We start from the raw sequence: 19,778 nt of genomic DNA on the forward strand, positions 1-19,778 counted from the left end.
GATGGAAGGAACATAGACATCTTTTTCTATATTTGTCTCTTTTCTGTACTCACTCACGTCTAAAGGCTCCCTCAGGGCAGAAAAATACAAACAGAGGGACCTCGACGCGTGAGGGATTGTGGGTACAACGCACGTCACTATAGGGATAGTGTTACAGACACGCCTTGTCGACGTCCCCTTTTCGACTACGAAAAACAAAATGCAATACTCCGCAGTGACCACTGGATGTCGGACCTATGCACAGCATGTGAATCTAAGCAGATACAACCATCAGAAATGCTTTTACGGTAAGTAATGCATTGTCATACATGCGTAAGGCCCCCATGCTTATTGTGTGCTATTTTTTAATTATTTTTTTTTTACCGAGGGAGGCCAACGCACCCCATATTAGAGGTGGTCATTGTGGCTTCTCTTCCAGTCTGTATTGTTGAGCAGTGCTTTGCCACTGCCAAGACCTCCCTCTCACCCTATTTGGCCAAGCAGTTTAGACCGAGTGCCACTGCAGGAGGCCCAAAACTCCAACACCTGACCTCTCTGCAAGGCCCATTGATGCTGCACGCCATTGTGGTGAGTCGGGAATAGCTTCTGAAGTCTTGCCTTCTCATGCAGTGTAAGCTGCAGGGTAATCCATCTCCTTTTAATGTCTGTTATTTATTTTCCACATGGTGTTTGTTTTAAGATGACCTTGTATTTGATTTTACGTATGTACTCTGAATGTAGGTATGTACTGTGACAAATCCCCCTCCCTGACCTTGCTGGTAGATGGTGGGATAGCTAAGGGGGGGCCAGTCAGGTGGTGCCATAAGCCATTTGATGCTAAACCCGAGTTTAGCATGGAGAGTATCCTCTGTTTAAATCTACCATGCCAAATGGGTGAGACCAGGTCTTCACATTTCTACCTTAGGCGCACCTGTCCGTTGGAAAAAATCAAGTGAGAACAGCAATCCCACAGTCTTGGAATGCCTGCACGCTCATCTTCCCGCTCGTGCAAGAACAGGTCATCAACTTGAAAGCTAGCCCGACTCTAGAAACTACAGTAAAGTTAAAGCTAATGGATCTTGTAGGTTCTCTCAAACAAATTGCGTTTTTATGAATATTGTCTGGTTCAGAGTGACTGCTTAAAGACAATCGTCTATTTACCCAAACCACAAACAGCAAAAACGGTGACTGATCACATTGGGTACTGCAATGGCAAAGGCATGAAAATGTCAGCACCTGTGCATTTATTGTAATGAAGTTAAACATAAAACCAATTAAAAAAAATGTTAGTAACAGAGGAAACTGGAGGTGTAAACTAAACCTATAAAAAGGACTTAAAAAGCAATACAAGAGCAAGTTATCAAAAATTCACCTTAGAAAAAATGACATTTGTACAGTGTATGAGCCGAATAGGAGTACAATGTTTTATAAACAATATTTTGAATTTCACATCCGCTTACAAAATGGGTTATTTGCCTGTTAAGGGAAAACGTTCTTAACCCATAAAACAATTGTAGCATGTAAAACGACTTATCAAATGCATATTCCAAAAAGCAGGTGTAAACAGAGTTTAAGTTGACCTCAACCAAAGAAAGTTGGACCTTCCGAGTGGTGCAATTTGAAAAAAATCAGAACAAGCAGTTATCCAACTGGAGACCTTTTGAACCAGTAGTTCAGCTCAGAAAAACGCACCAGAGTAAAAAAGTGCCTTTCGGATAAATAGTGGAAATGGGTGTGCATTTGGTATTACAGCATTCCCTATTGGGAAAACAAAATGGCATGAGACATAAAAGATTTAAGTGGAACAAGGCTCCGTTCCCGGCAGAGGAGTAAAACCAATGCTCCATCTTAGAACCTGTTAGAGCACTGTGAGCAGATTTCCACTATGAACAAAAAGTTTAAGTGGTTCCAGGTTTCTGGAGTGAGAATAAACAAGCAGCAGAGCTTAAAGTGTTCACAGGGTTACACCATTAAGAGGATAACGATGTAAAAAGATTCATCAGAAGAAATGTCAAACTTCCAGAAAAAACTAGGGGTTTTGCAGAATTTCTGAACATTTCTGACTACCCGTTTTGGTAAAATTAGTAGCATTCAATAAGCTGAAACTTGTCAAATTAAATTTTTTTTTCTTTTCACTTTGCCTTAATTCTACATGAACTTTGTATTACACTAGAGGGTTTTAAGGTTGTCTAGTAGAACAGCTTACAAAATAAATACACTTCACTGTACAGCGAGACGTTACGGGCTCGGTCTCCAGACTAGGGTATTCCATTAGACCCTACAGGGTGAGGTTTCTTGGTTTCCATACTCTACCTAAGAGAAATGCACTCACCCCCATGGTGACGGGTGACGACATATTTACCAGTGCTTTTTGTATAATGATGCAGGTCTCCATATTCACAGTTCATATTTGGTGCAATGCTGCCACCCAAAAGCCAGCAAGGCACAGGGAAACTTACTTGCCAGTTAAATGTCAAATAAAAGTTTTGAACATTGAACACGAGCAATCCAGCTGCAGAGTTCAAAATTGTTGGGAGCTGGCAGCCATTTAGCTCCTCCTTCGACCCTAGGAGAGCCTGGTTACCTTTAAAACCAACAACTACCAGGATCTTCTTTTGGCTCTTAAGGCAAACTGGTGCATTTCAAACATGTATATGTAACATCAACTTTGAATGTTTGAGAAATTAAGTAAAGAATAATTAGGACGCAACTAGGACATATTTAAATATAACAGTGCATACATTATAAGCAAATGGGGTGCATCTCATATGTGGAAATTAGATTTGTAATGCGTAGGGACTTGCTCCTGGTTCCCCAGCGGTAGGTCCTGCCGACTGGGTGATGCTCGATAAACTTGAGCTTGTTTTAGCTCCTGCTCATCGCATCTTACTTTCGAACCCTGATGTCGTCTCCCCATGCCCCAGGGCTTCAGACATACAATGCCATTCCTCAACTTAATAAATGAAACTATTAGCATCCTGGTAAACATGTCTGGATGCTTATGGCAATACACCCTCCTGGCCCTGGTGTTGGGTTAATGTCTTCTCCTTGCTCTGGCCTGTAACTTGGCCTGGGGCATTACCTGACCTGGTAAAGCACCGGTCTGTCAGGGTTTATTGCTGAATGAATCACACAATTGGCAGCTGAGACCTTATTTCTCTTGCATCCAGGCGATTTCCCCCGCCCCCTTTTCCCTCCAGACACAGCCCCACCTGTCACTCTACCATCCCCACATTCACGTATTCATATTTTAGCCTCCTAAATTCTATTAGCGATCCGTTTGCATACCTAATTGAATTCTCACTCAACACCAGAGGGAAGTCTGGGTCTGAGCTTCGGACAGTAGATTGAAAGTGTGGGGTTCAAATTGTATTTTAATATGTAAGAGATGGTCCTCCCTAATGGTAGGGCTTCTTTAAATAAAAATGGCAAATCATGTGTTGGTTGATTTTAAAAAGCAGATGTCTCACTTCCTGCGGACATCTGGTTTCTTTTTGGGGGATGGATTGGTTCACACAGACCAATGAAATCGTACAAGGAGTGGAATCTACCCTTACCCAGAAAGTCTGTTGTGAGGTAGTGGCTCCAGAACTATGTCGGAGGGGGAGAACTTACCAACATAAATCCGTATACAAATAAGGATTGAAGTGGAGGCTGAATTCAGAAAGCTAGTCAGCTGAGGGAGTCTATATTCAAGAAGCAGCTGGAGCTCTGAGTTGTCTATGCCGTGAATTCAACAACCGGACAATCCATGAGACCTAGAGTCAAGGGCTGCTGGGTTTAAAGGTGTTGAAACTCTGCGAGTTTATGCAATAGTGAGGCGAGGAGATTTTGAACACAAATGGTATGGAAACAGTTGAGTCATACTCCCTTGTCCTGCTTGCTAGTGACAAACTGAAGTAATTGAATTGTCATGGTTTTGTTGCAGATTTTGCAAAGCACAAATCCTCATGCACCGGACTCCGATCTAGCACAGGGCATCTCTTGGGATATCACAAATAGGTTTTTGATGGATTGTGCAAATTATGTGACTGACTGAAACAAGGTCCCATCTCTGTAGCTTTGTTCGGGGTCTTGTAGAAGCTGAGCAGGTTTGCCGGTGTTGAGCTGGCAGTAGAATACACGCGGAGCAGGGGGGCTCTCTGTATATCACAGGTATGTGTGTGTCCAACAGCATTTGCTTGGGTACTCTGTGCCACGTTCTTCACCTCAATGACGTGACACCCAGCAGTTCCACATATAGCTTTGATGAGATTAAAATGTGTATCAAACCAAACTGAGGTTTCAAACTCCAACCATCTGCAGAACTCTGATCTGGAAAGATATTCTTCATAATCCCTTCAGAACTTTATTTCTCATGCCATTTGTATTGCCTTGAATAGTACAAAAAGCTACTCAGAGTGGGAATCCCACGTGGATTGTGAAGTGGAAAATGGTCTGATGGTTAGCTACTGGACATTGCCAGCTACCACTGTGATACCTTGGAAAACCGTAAGCGTCAATGCCTGCACACCCCTCAGTGTAGTGTCAACGTCCGACTGTAATCTGTTATAGCGCATTGGCTCCATGAGCCAAGAGTCGCTGCTCCTTTGGGCTTCGATGGGAATATTGTGTAAATGTGCTACAAAAGAGACTTCGTTTTATGTAACTTAGTTCTGTGGTTTCTTTCGTTGGCTTAAAAACCTCAACTTTAACTGAATGGTTACACTGAATAGAAAGTCACCTTACTTGTGTATCCACAGTAACTACATTCGCTATGCTCATTTTGAACTTTTTAACATGTCATAACCAGGTGCCCTAGATATGACCCGTTGACAAACTGCAGACTTGATTGTGAAACTTGTCAATGGTTGAAAGTGTTTTGAGGGTCCTGCTCAAAGCACTTAATTTGTGATACTTGAGCATAAATGAAGCCTGTAGAATGACAGTTTTACTGTACAATGGTATTTCAGGACTAGCACGTAACTCATAAGCATGAGTTTAAGGAACTGATACATCTTCTCTGATTCAATTGTCATTTACTATGTGCATGGTTCCGCACGAATACAGGTCATGAGAAAACATTGGAGATGTTGTGGGTATATTTGGGATATCATGCAAAACCCAAGAGTAGAAATCTGGTGGCCATGGGAATTAAGACCTGGATCGTCGTTTCAGTAAGCTAAGCAAGGTCACCTGGCATTGCCTGGTGAAGTGATAGTGCAGGTATCTGTTCTGACCAGGAAATTACATTCTACTCTGAAATTCCCCTTCCCTGTTCCCAAACGAGCTGTAACATCAAGACACTAGCTGCTGCCTCTTGATCATGTCTAATAACTGACAAGTCACTCTGAATAATCCAATAACACCACATTTGTAATTGCATCTCCCAGCGCCTGTTTTACCTGTTTAATGTGTGCATCGACATCTGCTGTTTGAAGGCAATGCAGTACAGCAAGGGTTTCAGTTCAGTGAGTTTGCATTATTGCTTGTGACCAGTTGTAGTATCTGACAGGAAAGCCTGACCTACCTTACTGGGTACTTCATTGTCAAATGTGGTATAAGTAGCTGTTCTAGTAAAATTGTGTTCTACGTGTGTTTCAGAACCGTGGCTGACGAAATAATGGCTGTACAATTTTTATTTTTTATGTAGGTATCAAGAGACTTTATCACCTTACTGCGCAGCGAATGTGAAGGCATTCTCTGACACAATTTACCTATTGCTGGGGTCCTAAATTGTAGTTATTGTGGTATTTACAAGCATGAAACGCACCTAAACTGCAGCCTGCTCTCCTCTTTATTGCATTCATTTGGTTGCACTGCCCAAAGTGCAGTCCTACTTGATGCATAGGTGCCAAGCATGGTGCCATTACGCTTGTTTTGTTTTCATCTCTAAATGATGCTCTCCAGAATCCACCCTCCTTTGTTTACCAATGAGGATACAATATGTTTCTGTTGCTACAGGTAGTCTTTAAAGTGTATAACGGCTGGCTTGCACGCTTTTGTTTGGACCAGAGACTGGACTCAGTACACTGAGAAATTAATGAAAGCAAGACAAAGTAAACAACTACTGGTCCAATCCAGTAACCCTGCACTCATTTGCAGAATCTGTACCCAATTTTATGTGCAATGTGTCCACTTGGTGCCAATGCCAGAGGTATGAACTGACGCCCACGTTACTGGAAAACACCTGATGCCAGGATAATTCCACTTTTAGGGCTTATTTATCCGAAGACCTTATCTCACACCACCCCTACCCCACCCCACCCACTAACAGTGCATTACTTTGTATAAGGCCTTTCGGGCAGCATGCATTACCTGCTGCCATCTTCGTATGCTGATGACAATGATGCATGAACTATGGGACTCTATACTTTCGCCAACCCGACTGGCTGTATTCTTTTCCATGGGACTGTTTTGTATGAACAAACCATATCTTTCTATGTTTGTGGCACTTGAAATCCATTCCGACCTGTAATATGAACATATTTAACTGTACTCTACCTACTTGTCAATATCCGTTTCTCCTTTATTTGTGGTTAACCTCAAGGCTTTGAATGGGATTCAAATCTGATCAGTCTACAGTGAAATAGTAGCACGCACTAGCACATGTCTATTAATTCCTTTTGAAAGAAACTGATTCAGTAGTACCGAATATGGATTTTTGGGATAGAAAGTCTTTATCTAATGTGGATTTATATTAATATTTGTTCATGTAAAATGGGCAAAAGCTGTATCCGCACATAGCATGTTGGCTCTGCACAATTTTGTTGTCCTAGGTCCACAGAAGCTTGTACCAGCCTGATCTCACTTTGTAGCTTTGCAGGCTGTATGGGTTTACTAGGAAGGAACTTCTGGTCCGGATAATAAAAGTAGTCTCGCACCTAATACTTTAAAAACAATTGCTAGCTGCTTCAGCAACTGTATATCAATTTCATCAAATGAACATTGCACATCCCTTCAACATATGATACAATCGTGTGGCACCCAGAGCATATGCTTAGTGTAGTAATGGCTGACATAGAACCAAAGTGCATGGAGTGAGCTCTACGTTTGTCATATGTTCTCTCCGCAAAGAATTCTTCTGCACGTTGTGGGTTTTCGAAGTGTGTATATGTAGAAGAGATCGAAAGGGGGAGAGAGCATGAATATTAGAACTATCTTCCCAAAGCACATAAATTGGACATAAAAAAAAAGTCCATGTGAAAGGACAATTTTCCAGGATGGTGTTTGGCATGGAATCACATGCTCATGAATATTCCCTGTTGTCAAGCTGGGAATCCTCGGTAAAAGAAACAGTTTAACTTTCACTAGAACACTGTATTTCTCCTCTAAACCAATCCCTGCCTTCTGGGTCCTACTGCCCCCATTCAATGACAGCCGTCTCCCTAAGCACCACCTGTTGCAGCCATCTTCCGATTTTTACTGCACTTTTCAGTGTTGGGAGTCCTCCAGTTGCTCTCTAAGCTATTTTGTAATTTTTCCAAATTTTTCTACATAAAATGTCTATTTTCCTTTTCTTTTCATCAGAGCCTGTGTGCTTCTATCTCCATTGGCCGGCAACAGGGATCTGTTGTCTGTGAAGTTGTGCTCTCCTCAAGGGCGGTTATTCGTCGAAGTTTCTGGGATGGCGTCTAGGGTCAACTTCGCGCCCTTCAACCATGACTGAGGAGAAAAAGGAGGCCCTCTTCAGGCCATGCACCCAATGCAGGCTACGGAACATCTCGTGGACGACAGACATCTAAAATGTCTATACTACCTGCACCCGGATCACGAGGATGGGTGTGAGATATGCCTAGCCTTCTTTAAGAAGACAAAGGAGGACATGTATAGCAGGCTGGTGGCATGGCTCAAGTCGAGCAAGGCCTCTGCCCCGTGCTCAGTGCAGGGTCATGCCTCACCCAGCACCGGCCAGTCTGAAGAGCAGCCTCCCTGCGGGAGGAGGTCAAAGTCCTTTGAGGATGCCCCACCCATTAGGTTCCAAGATGAGGCCAAAAAAAACTGCAAGTCCGGTTCCACCGGGTTCGTCGCTGATGCGGGTCCCCGGTTTGGATGGGCTGCGATCACCATCGCAGTCTTCCTCCATAGCCAGCCTGCCATCAAGCTCCTCCTCAAAGAGGAAGTCGTCCACTCCGGCCAAGTTACTGGACAAATCAGAAAAGCCAAGCCAAGACAAGAGGAAGAGAAGAAGGCCATGCAGCAGACTCAACGGGCACAGCCAAAGACCTCGTCGACCACTTCATCAAACTCTTCTGTGACTGTGGCGGTAGGTGGCGACCTGTCGAGGGTGGTCCCTATGGTGCAGAGTGTATCCCTGCCTTTGCGGCACTACGCGGACGCCGAGGCAGCACTAAATGTATATCTCTTGACTGTGCCTATTTCATATTTGTTTGGTGGGATCACAGTTTTGTAAGTGTGATGGCTGAGTTAGGCAGGTTAGCCACTACTCGCCCTTGAACACCTGCTGGACAGTAGTCATTTCATCACACACCATTAGAGAGTTGTGGAAGGTTCTCAAAGATGATTTGCTGCTTCACAATGTCTCCTACCCAGCAGGCACTTAAATAAGTAACATAATTCAATGCAGATCAAACTTTCCCAATCTACTCCTTCAAAACCAAACTTGCATGTTGAGGAGGCCATTTATCAAATATTTCTGATAATAAAGAACTTGTCCCAGACTACAATAAGTTTTTAGAAGAAATAAATACCACACCTGAAGCTGATAAAATAGTCTGTTGGGGGCATATAATACTATACACATTTATTTCAGGACTGCCTTCTAGCTATTTTATTGATCTGGTGCATTTCAGCATCTTTAGACATTACAGTTTGAGGCAAACCATTGATACATTGTATTGGAATCAAGTTTGATTTTATTTATAAAGCGCAAAAAACCAGGCCCAGGGGCAACCGGGCGCATACTCTTAAACATGTTACAAAAAGCAGTAGTTACAGAAGTTACAAAAATATACAGCATATATATACATGTACATACTCTTAAACATGTTACAAAGAGCAGTAGTTACAGTGAGTTACAAAAATATACCGAGGGGTACCATTAACAGCGTATAATACAGGGACAGAGCAGAGAGAAAATGTATATTCAGTCCTGTATCCCACATGGAGTCTGGACTGTGTCAAGGTCTCATGAGTCTTGGGAGAGCAGCCATGTTTTAGCATTGTTCTTGAAGGAGTGGAATGATGGTTCAATTCTGATAGGTGTGGGCAAGGTGTTCCAGAGTTTGGAGGCCAGGACGGGGAAGCTCACCCCACCAGCTTTTTGGAGTTTGTATCTAGGCACGATGAGGCTGTGAGTTTGGGCTGCTCTGGTAGGTCGAGTGGAGGTGTGACGTGAGAAGCGAGCAGACGGGTAAGGTGGGGCGTTGTTGCTCAGACATTTGTGAGTCAAAGCTAGGGTTTTCAGGGCAATTCTCTGTTTTACCGGGAGCCAGTGTAAGTCCGATCTGACGGAGGAGATATGAGAGCGTCTCGGGATGTTTAAGGCTGCCCTTAAGGCATTATTTTGTACAGTTGGCAATTTATTAAGGTTAGACTGACTGGTCCCTAGGAAGAGAGCACTACAGTAGTCGATTTTGGCCTTAACAAGAGTTCTGGCGAGTGTGATACAGTTGGTGGAATTTAGGAAGGGTCTACAGGCAGTGATAAGTTTGCAGGTATAGGCCGAAGCTGACCTAACTGCATTTATTTGTCTGTTCAGAGAAAGCGAGGAGTCAAGATAGACCCCTAGCGTCTTAGTATCTTTGGAGACTTTAATGTCATTGCCATCTATAATGAAGGACTTGTAGGTTTGGTCTAGTTTGTTGAGCCGATGATTTGATCCTAAAAGTAAGAGCTCAGTCTTATCGTTAAGGCAAAGTTCGTGCTGTGCCATCCAGGCCTGGATGACCGAGTAAACCTCGTTAAGGGCTTTGGTGTCGGCTGTGTAGTCTCCTGTGATGGGGATGAGTATCTGGGTGTCGTCTGCGTAGTTAGTGTAGGAGACACCCAGATAGTCAAGCACATCAAAGAGGGGCTTGGTGAATATGTTATACAACGTAGGGGATACACACGAGCCTTGAACGCCACAGTGAATAGGGGAGGGATCTGCTGATGCCAGCGGTGAGAAGACCCTCATGGATCTATTGCTCAGGAATGAGTGGATCCAGGCATTGGCAGAGTCGGAGAAGTGGGCTGCGGATTTGAGATGCTGGCAGAGTATTTGGTGGTTGACCAGATCAAAAGCCGCAGAGAGATCGAGGAGAAGGAGAAAAGCTAGCTTCCCATTGTCCTTCAGTGACACCATCTGATTAGATTGTTTAGTTTGCGGTAATCCTGAATCTGCAGGTAGGCTGCGCGGTCCAGGATCTTGAGCAGGAATGGGACTGTAGTGATAGGTGTGAAGTTAGTTGGGATATTAGGGTCAAGGGAGGGTTTTTTGAGGAGTGGGATAACCCATGCATCCTTTAGGTTGTCAGGGACAATACCCGTCTTGAAAGAAGCATTTATGAATGCTGTAATGAACGGGGCTAGCTCATGAGATGCTTCCTTGATAATAGGTGCTGGGCAGGGGTCGCCGTGGCAATTGGAAGGTTTTAAATTGTTTATGATGTTTTCTACATCGAGAGTAGTGAGTGGGGAGAAGGAGAAAGGTTTATGCGGATAGGTTAAATGTGTATTAAGTGTAGGTGTGGTCGGTGGTTGGTCAAGCTGTAGGGATTTCTGTTTGTCCCTGATTTTAGATTGGAGGGTAGCAATTTTACCCAGGAGTGCTGACTGAATATTGGTGCACCAAGTGTGGTCTTTGGAGCAAGAGTCAGGGGGGCTGCAGGTGTCTCGAGTTCCTTAAGGATATTAAAGAGTTCCTTAGTATTGGACTGGGCTGACATAATGCGGTTATTATAAGAATCTTTTTTTGCCTGGAGTACAGCTTATTTATAGTTGAGGGTGGCTAAGGTTAACACTGCAAAGTACCTGTGAAGTACCTCCTTTGTCAGTCGGCTAAACCTATTTGCAATGTTACAGCGTGAAAATTGCCTTAGTTCATGTACACTTTGTCTAGTGGATCCACATTCACCTAAATGTTTAATTCATGAATTTTTGAGATTATAGTTGTTGTCCAGGAACTCCTAATTCAATAGGAAATACCTCTTTCCTGCAATAGATGACTGTCAAGTACTTAAATGTAATTTGCTCAAGTAAATGGTCTACTGAAATATGTAATTAACGTTGGACAAAATAAGCAGAGAAAATGTGCTAAATTGTAGGATTTACTTAAAAACACAAAAGAAAAACGGGTAATGCAAAGAAGATTTTGTATTTATGCTGTCATGAAAAAGGGGAACATGATGAATTGGGCAACTTTAATTTTAGTGTTCTGAAAGGAACTGATGCCCACAATTATTACAAATCACATTAGATCTAGTATATTTATGCAAAGTACTACATATTGTTTGATTGCTTTTACAAGTAAAAATGCTTTAAAGTATGTATTTCTCTGTAATATCTAAGCTGCAACCTCAGCTTCACCAGTCCCCATACATTTGTGCAGAAAAGTACTGGTGGCCATGTATGGATACACATGGAATGCCACAATACAGCCTGTCAAGTAGGGGGACAAACTCCTCCTGTTGGGTACCGTCCCTTTTCCCATGCCACCAGTAGAACAGAATGGACTGGGAAACGTTTGGCATTGATTTTATTGGACCTCTGGGAATACATGTCGCCTGAAACTTGATTCGCACTGCTCCCAATGGATTGTACTTCCAAATGGCTAGAAGCACACATCCTCCACTCCAGCCCAATCATGGTATTGACTGACATGTATTGCAGATGTTTCCAGGTATAATGTCCTCTTGACAACTGGGTACAAGTCACCTACCAAGAAATGGTCTTGTTTCTCCAGAAGAATGGAATTCATCACGGGAGGGCACCATTAAATCACCGAAGGGGAAATGGACTAGTGGAAAGAATAAACCAAATGGTGAAGAGCAGGCTTTAGACTAGACCAGTCACTGTACCCTGCCATAATGCCGTCCAGCATGTATTAGCTTCGAGCAGTAACTTGCTGGTGTTGCAGCCTTTGCCCTGCTAGAGGCTGCATGGACCAACTCGAATACTTCCGTCGGTGGTTATACTTGCTATACAATGAATGAGGGATCAACAAATCAACACCTTTATCAAATCTTGCTCTGTTGCATTGAAGTTGATTAACTTAGTGTCCACTACAGAAAGACACGCATGTTTTTCAAGTACTCCCCCAAATGTTCATTGGAACACATAAGAATTCCATAGTCACAGGAGGGGGCCAATTGAGGAACGTATGCATAGTGGCCTTGTACCTGTAGGCAATCTAGTATTCTGACCAAAAGCAACGTCACACACAGCCATCCTAGTTAGAATCACACCCCATAATGCAAAGACCATCATCAGAAGAGATCCAAACTACACACTAGGCTGCAAGTCCACCACCTACTGAAAAAATTAATCAGTGTTACTAGCACACAAGAACATGAACAAGAATCAGCAGTGCCTGCCATTAGTGACAACCCCTCAATGCAGCTCACACCTGGTCATCCTAATTGCCCAACAAGGAAGAAGAGTACACCTGCCGAGTTCAAACAGTGCAAACTCTATTAAACCAACAAAAGGAGGTGATGTAGCATCTCCCTCCCTGCTCACCATGCCATTCCCATGGATCATACTCCCTCCCCTCACACGCTGTGACTCCCAGCACACATGCAGAATTCCTTGGAAAGGGAAATAAAGCGCATGCACAAGATCAGCCTGCCAGGAAATGCATGGAGCACACACCCCTGCAAATATAAACATGAAAGTAACTAAAGGTTCTTGTTCAGTTTAAATCAATGTGGGGCCTCAACTTCCGAGTTTACTGCATGCCATGTCAGTTATTCCAAAAAAATGCAATCTTGCAGAGGCATGGGTGAGCACTTGTGTAAGTAACTCTACTATGATTTATCCCAACTGAAGAGCTGCCATGTGAACTATACATGGAAGTTTGTATGAGTTCAGTGAAAAAACGTACTTGGCACCACACATCAGGGAAAAGTTATCTCCAAGACTCTCGATGGACCTAGTAAGCAGAGTTGTTCTAGATGGTGAAAACGAGTTGGCGCCCAAACCTCCAACTACATTAAAGCTTTAGCAGCAATTTTACAAAATGACGCATCCAATAATTCCTTGTTCATAGTATTTCGATCTGTTTGTTTGCACTGTGCTAGGCACAATCATCCTAATGCACTTTATTTCTTTTTTGTAGCCATGGTCTTGACAAGTATTTTTCTTGTCGAGGAATTGCTCTAGCTGTGGAGCACTTTTGGAAGCAAGGACACAGAAACGTTACAGTGTTTGTTCCACAGTGGAGAACAAAGCGTGTAGGAAATACTACAGGTAAGAAGGCCAGCCTCTTGTGGCTGTGTTATATTAATGTTTTCTTAATCGTCCAACAGCAGTTTTTTGTTGACATTTTTTAAACTGCATAGCCATTCATAGGGACATTTTAGGCGCGTTTGGAGTTTTTGCATTTGTCTAAAATAAAGTATTGTTTATAAATGGGAGCAGGACATGCGTATACGTTCCCAGCTGTAAGATTTCAACAAATTATATAAAATTGCCAAAATTCAGTAAAATATGCGCAAAATCATCTTGAAAACTGGGCCGGGATAAGAATCATTTATGGTGGTGACCAAAGAATTGTTTACACGCGAGACCTGATCTACAGTGTTAGTCTTCAATTTACCACACTTTGCACAGGAGTCCGATGTTTTGGACTTCACCTCCCTCATCGCTATCAAGTATATTTAATGGGTAAGGATCATGGTATTTTTAGTCCAAAACATCTGTATATCCACAAGCTGTAGACACCTGACCTGATAGGACTGACCTGCACCCAGGCTACAACATAACATTTTGCCCTCGCCCCACTCCCCCTGCATACCTCCCTGTGTGTTTGAAGCATCTATTTCCTGCTTTTCATCCTCTGATTTTCCCTTCCCTCATTTTCTTTCCTCCAGCAGGGGCACAGTATGCCGCTCCTCAGACGATACTATGCGCTCAAAGACTTGTACGGTTGTGATTTGGCGCTTTATAAATGCCTATTAACATAACATTTATTGCACAGTATGAAATATATCTTACTGTAATGAGGCAGATACCTTAACGACCACTTCCCACATCTGGTTCAGTTGAATATCTTTCTTTATTGCTTAGTAGCCATCCTGCATATAATACTTAATTGTGAGAACAAGGCTCCTCCTTGTTTCCTTCAGGTTGTGATAATTCAGTCAGCTTGTTTTCTCCTGGATGATTCTTTTCAATAGGCCTGGGTATACTCCACGTTGTCTGCGTCCTGGATGGTTTGTCAGTGCCATGCTGCGACGGCTTCTCTCCCATTCATAGGCCAGGCGGGGCCTCATCCGCCTACTGTTGTCCTCTGGCTCCAGGCCTGCACTGACTAGACTGCCTCAGTCCCGGACGCCGACCAAGCTCCAGTCCTGCACTTGCGTTTCCTCACGGCCAGGCACCCGAGACTCCCTCACCGCGTCCGTCTCCAGCGTCAACGCAGGAGCATCTGGCATTGATCCCACAGACCTACGGTGCATGGGACCTACATGTGTCTTATAAGAATGAGCCATGATTCTCTTGCCAAAAAGGGACAAAGTGTTCCTTTCTGGGTATATTGACTATACTCTACCTGCATTGAAATGCTACACTTGCTTATGTGAGGTATGTTACACGGTTCTATTCTGCTATGCCATTTCAAGTTTCTAAATAGCAGGAGCACATGCAATGTTTTGTCTGAAGGGATCTATGTGTGGTGGTCCCAAAAGTAAATGCTTTTACCTACCTTCCTTATTGTTCACTTGCATTTTTATGCATTTATTTTCCCCTTTTCTTTTTATTCTTTTTGAGACATGTTGATGTCCATGTTCACTAGCTGGATGGGGTTATACTATGTGAGGTTTCGTTATGTCGCTTTGCTTTAATGTCAAATGTTTAAGCGCCTTGAAGGAGATTTAAAGCAGCAGGTATCACTTCCCTTAACAAGTAAATAAATAAAATGCACAGGAGTAGAAGATGGACCTGGAAATGGATTATGTAACCTCTTGAAACCCCTGTTTTGACTTAATCGCAGTCTGCCTTCTATTAACAGGACACAATCTGCAGTCCAGGTCACAAAAGGCTATAATTAACGACTATATTATGCTGCCATAATCTCAAATAAACGCCCATCCTCACCTTAAAATGATTCTTTCCTCACCGCTATATCCATTCCTATAAAGATTCTAGTGGGCCTTCAGAATGGCCACTCCCGGGGTTTGGGCAGCCATGGTTGAACCCTCCTCCCACTCCCATGTAAATGTGCCCATATTTAGTTCCAGTCTATCGAAGCTGGTTTCTACGTGCCCAGGCTCGGTACGACGTCCTTTCATCGCCGTTTTTTTTTCCGCTGCATTTTTTGCCGCAGATTTTTTGCCGCAAAATAAAACATTGAAAAATATGGGGGGTGGGTAGAGGGATATGTTTCTGGGGGGTTGGGGTGCTAGATTCTAAATAGGTGGGAAGTGGGGTTTGGGTGGTTAACCTCCCCATAAAAAAAATTCGATGAGTTTTTGCGGCAAACAATCCGCCGCTAAATGTGCCGCGAAATAAAAACGGGCGATGGAACGACATGGAACCCCAGGCTCACCATGGCCCTGTGGAAGGCTTAAAGTCAGACTGCTGCTGAGCCAAAGACCATGTTCATGTCCTTAAACACTGCACAAAAGTGCAATTCTAGTTGGTTGTAAGGGCAACTGCTGTGGCAGGGACTTCGTGCAGTGTACAAAGTCAAGAGGAAACGTTATGTTCATGAGTTGCGAACATGGCAAATTCCCATGCCTGACTCGTGTAGCCCCTCCCAAATATTATTCCTCCAATGATTTCAGATGTACAAGCTGCCCGGGCCACCAATTCTCTTGCTGGCAGTTGAACTTTGAGGCACATTCAGTTCTGTTTCAAGACCCTTCTCTTTACTTTGGCTCGTTGAGAAGCCCTTCAATGCTGATCTTTGAGTGCACTGGTCCTCGGGTTTGTGAGTCCTGAAAGCTTCCCTTGCTTCTGCTTCTCGGTCCTCTAATGTGGCCGTACTGTAGCATAAAGAAAGCGCTGCACAGAGATTGTTACATACCCTCATGGTAACAGTCAAAGCATATTAACATAACAGAAATGTGCCAGTCTGCCACATATAGAAGGGCAGACATGGGAGCCTTCTTTCTTTATCCCTTTTGGTCACACTTCCACCTGTCACGTAGTTAACAAACCCGTCCAGCATCAGGAGCTCAGGCGAAGTATTCTTTTATTTTGATACTTGCTCACCTTGAACTAAAGGTTTATCACAACAGGACATGAAACAACCTCTTTATAATAACCTGACATCAACTCCAAGTCTACCCTGGAAACGCAACCAAATTATCACAGCACTTTAGAACATATGTGCCTCCATACATTTGCAGAATCATTGTTAATCTAATAGAACTGACATGCACCCATGCTGTCACAAAACATGCTTCCCACTCTGCATCCTTACCTCCCTTTGTGTGTCACTATTTCCTGCATGCCTATAGTCTTCTCTCCCCCACTCGTTTTCTTTCCTGCTGAAGGCCGAGGTCTGGATAACCCTGGAGGCTGAGCATGCCCCTACACGGAGAACAGTAGGCACTCTGAGACTACTACGGTTGTGATTTTGCTCAGTATGAAACCCTATTAAAATAACTAATTTACTGTGTGGCCTTTGCTCTTAGTCTACAATACATTTAGTTGACAGTTTGCAGTTTTTGAGGAACCATTCTGGCTAAGTTAATAATGTGCGCCTCATGCATGCTTTCAAGTTTCTTCTCGAGGTCCAATTCTGTAGCCTGGCTCAAGCCCTTATTCTTGTGGAGACTGCATGTTTTACCTTTTAACAGCCTTAAATGCATCCTATTTTCACTGTGTTGCCTAATTCCGTTGGAAGCGGTTTTCAATGGTCTGTTATATCTCTGATGCATAGGGTCTCTAGGGATCTATTTCCCCCCCAATTGCAATTACGTAGATTCTGAATATCTTCCTTCTAGATTAGTGGCCTTCATATGTGGGACCATAGGGATGTCCAGGGCGAGGCGTGAGGCTTTTTAAAACAGGATTCCAGTGACTGCTTTCAATAGAAAACATAAGTATTTACTAGAAAATGTAAGCAGTTATACGTTAGTGGGAATCTGAAACATTGTCTTACTCGTGGTGGCTCATTATAAAAGTGTTTGAATGCTACTGTCCTAGATGTAGCTCAACTGAGACGGATATGCTCCGAGATGGATTGAACACCTTGTACTAGCTTTGCTAATTTTATCCATGAGGCATACTTACATAGAAGTATAAGGTTGATTCTTGAATATGCGCCTTGTACTTGAGAGTAGTCTACTTTATCTGGAAACTCCTTTCCTCAGCTACCACCTAGCCCCATATCTTGTTTAGAATTGACCTTTTTGAGACGCTGTACCCACTCCTAAATAGTGATTTAGAGGAATTATCTATTTCTTGTGTTCATTAACAAATTTCAGTCCTGAGCTAGCCATCGGTCCATCCAGCCAAATGCTATAAAGCTTTTAACAGGAATGTATCTTGTCTATCATTGGGAGTACATAGAAAGGCAAACGTGAGAGGAATCCCATTTGCCATTTATTTCACAAACACGTATGCCTTCAGGTTTGGAAAGGAATTGAGGCGCAAAGATCTTTGTGCAAAATAATAGTAACCCCTGTCCTCTGTGGTCATTGATTGACTGGTTTTTATGCAAGCATGTTGTATTCAATTTCCCCAAGCTGTGACTGCACTCCTGCTGGGCAAATCCTTTCTTGGCAATATATTGATCTTCCTTCTGCTTTTGACTAATCCTAGATTTTATCTATTGTATTTTAACTTTGATATTCTATATGAATGTGTTTTTATAGAGTTTTGTGTTCAACTAAAAATTGTGAGTTGAATTATATATATTTCGAAATATTTGAATGTGATCAATCTGATGGCCTCTGATAGCTAGCAAGCTAGCAATATTGTTTTTTTTAGTTAGTACTGAAGTCATGTAGCTTCATGGGGGTGCCATGAGGCTGAGCATTTGATTCCTTTTTGGGAGGACCGTGTGGTCCATGTCCAATACACATTTATTGCCTCATCCTTCTTCCGAATTAAGGCCTTTTATGAATTCCTGGCTATTGTAGCCCTCCACCCGTCTTTGAGAAATCTTATGCAAATGTGATAAATCTGAATATTGGGAGAACATTTGTACTTCAACATACGAGTGGAGACTGTCTTGGATGTTCAATACCTTGTTTTCATTTACCAAGCCTTGAACCCAAGTAGTCCTTCCTTTTTGTTCATGTTTATAGCTTGCCAAGAGGGTCGTTTTCGGGGTGCCAAGTTATGCAGGATTGATTCGACATCCTCTTTCAGGACTTTCAAGCATCTTCCAATACTGTCGCTTAAGGGAAATATTACGATGTTGATCCCTTATATGATGTCGCAAGTGGAAAATTCCTGGTTTCCGGCAAAGGTTTCAGCCGTTTTGGTACCCAGCAGCAATGCAGTGTCAATGGCTCCTAGATTCCAGAGCTGTAGTCCCTTCCCCAACCCCCTTTAAAATACATGCACTCCTGGCTGTAGATAATCACTTCAGAAATTATCCCTGGATTTTGGCCAGAGCTAAAGTACTTTATTGTCCGTGCAATCCCACTGACTTTGGTAACTCTGCTGATTGGAGGGGCAGCACTGAAGGACTTCAGTGTGCACAGCTTCCAAAGTCAAAAAGAAAGATCTTCCTGGAATCGTGCTGGTGTCATCCGTTGACTCCATCCTGGAGACATCCATAGCTAATTCTGGCAGATCATCCAACAACATCCAAGTATGTGTATAGGCTGTTTTTATTTAAATGAGAGCACTAGTGTAATCACAAGAAATACTCCAGGATGCTTTCTGAATACTTCCCTGGAAGCAGTGATGAACTGCTACTGCTCCAAAACTGGTGGTGTTTGGGGATGGGGGGGGGGGGTCGGTGGGGGGGGCGGTAGTAGATCAGGGCTTGCAAAATCGACTAGCCCACTAACATTGATGAGCAGTTTTTTATGAGGTGCCACTACAATTTGCATGATGCTCGACCTTACTGATGTGCATATGGATGTTGGAAACATATTTTCCATTGACTGCAAACACACTTTCCAGTTAATGGCAAATACAATTTCACTGTTCATTCTTGGTAGCAATGCACCAAATATGAAGTCTGCTTATGGCGGCATGCACCATTTTACAAAATGCACTGGTAAATATTTTGTCACCACTCGCCTAGGGGCGAGTGCATTTCTCTTAGAATATGTAAACTAAGGAACTCGCCCTGCAGGTCTAGTGGGATTTTCAGGAATTTGCAAGGCCTGTAGATCTAAAGAAGATGTTGGTACCATGTTGCCCTTCAATGAGTCACCGCCCCACTGCCATGCTCTTGGCTTAAAAAAAAAAAAATACAAGACAGATTTCTACTAAATCGACAAAGGCATGTATTCCTACACTTTCTGCTGCTTTCAAAACAAATTTGACAAAAAAAACACATCCAGCAATATGGGCTGATGTTGCCATATTCCCATAGGAAAATCATTGCCAGAAGTCGAAATTTGTTTTGACTGACTTGTAACTTTTTATAACTCCAGTCGAAAACAAATTATTTGAAAAATCTCATGCTGATGCGTCAAACTGATGAAAGATTATTGGAGATTGAATTCTCTGAAGTCAGTTGTTCA

General features: G+C 43.0%; 1 protein-coding gene across 3 annotated transcripts in view; it reads left to right on the forward strand.

Moving 5' to 3' along the window:
* N4BP1 (NEDD4 binding protein 1) overlaps window positions 1-19,778 on the forward strand; it is a 510,620-nt gene that overhangs the window by 148,949 nt on the left and 341,893 nt on the right. For all 3 annotated transcript variants that reach the window (XM_069607045.1, XM_069607047.1, XM_069607046.1), the window contains exon 3: window positions 13,238-13,368. In XM_069607045.1, coding sequence (XP_069463146.1) covers window positions 13,238-13,368 — 131 coding nt within the window. The remainder of the gene's footprint in view (window positions 1-13,237; window positions 13,369-19,778) is intronic.

The sequence above is a fragment of the Ambystoma mexicanum genome, chromosome 1p (assembly GCF_040938575.1).
Source record: "Ambystoma mexicanum isolate Mex_15411 chromosome 1p, UKY_AmexF1_1, whole genome shotgun sequence".
Taxonomy (NCBI): domain Eukaryota; kingdom Metazoa; phylum Chordata; class Amphibia; order Caudata; family Ambystomatidae; genus Ambystoma; species Ambystoma mexicanum.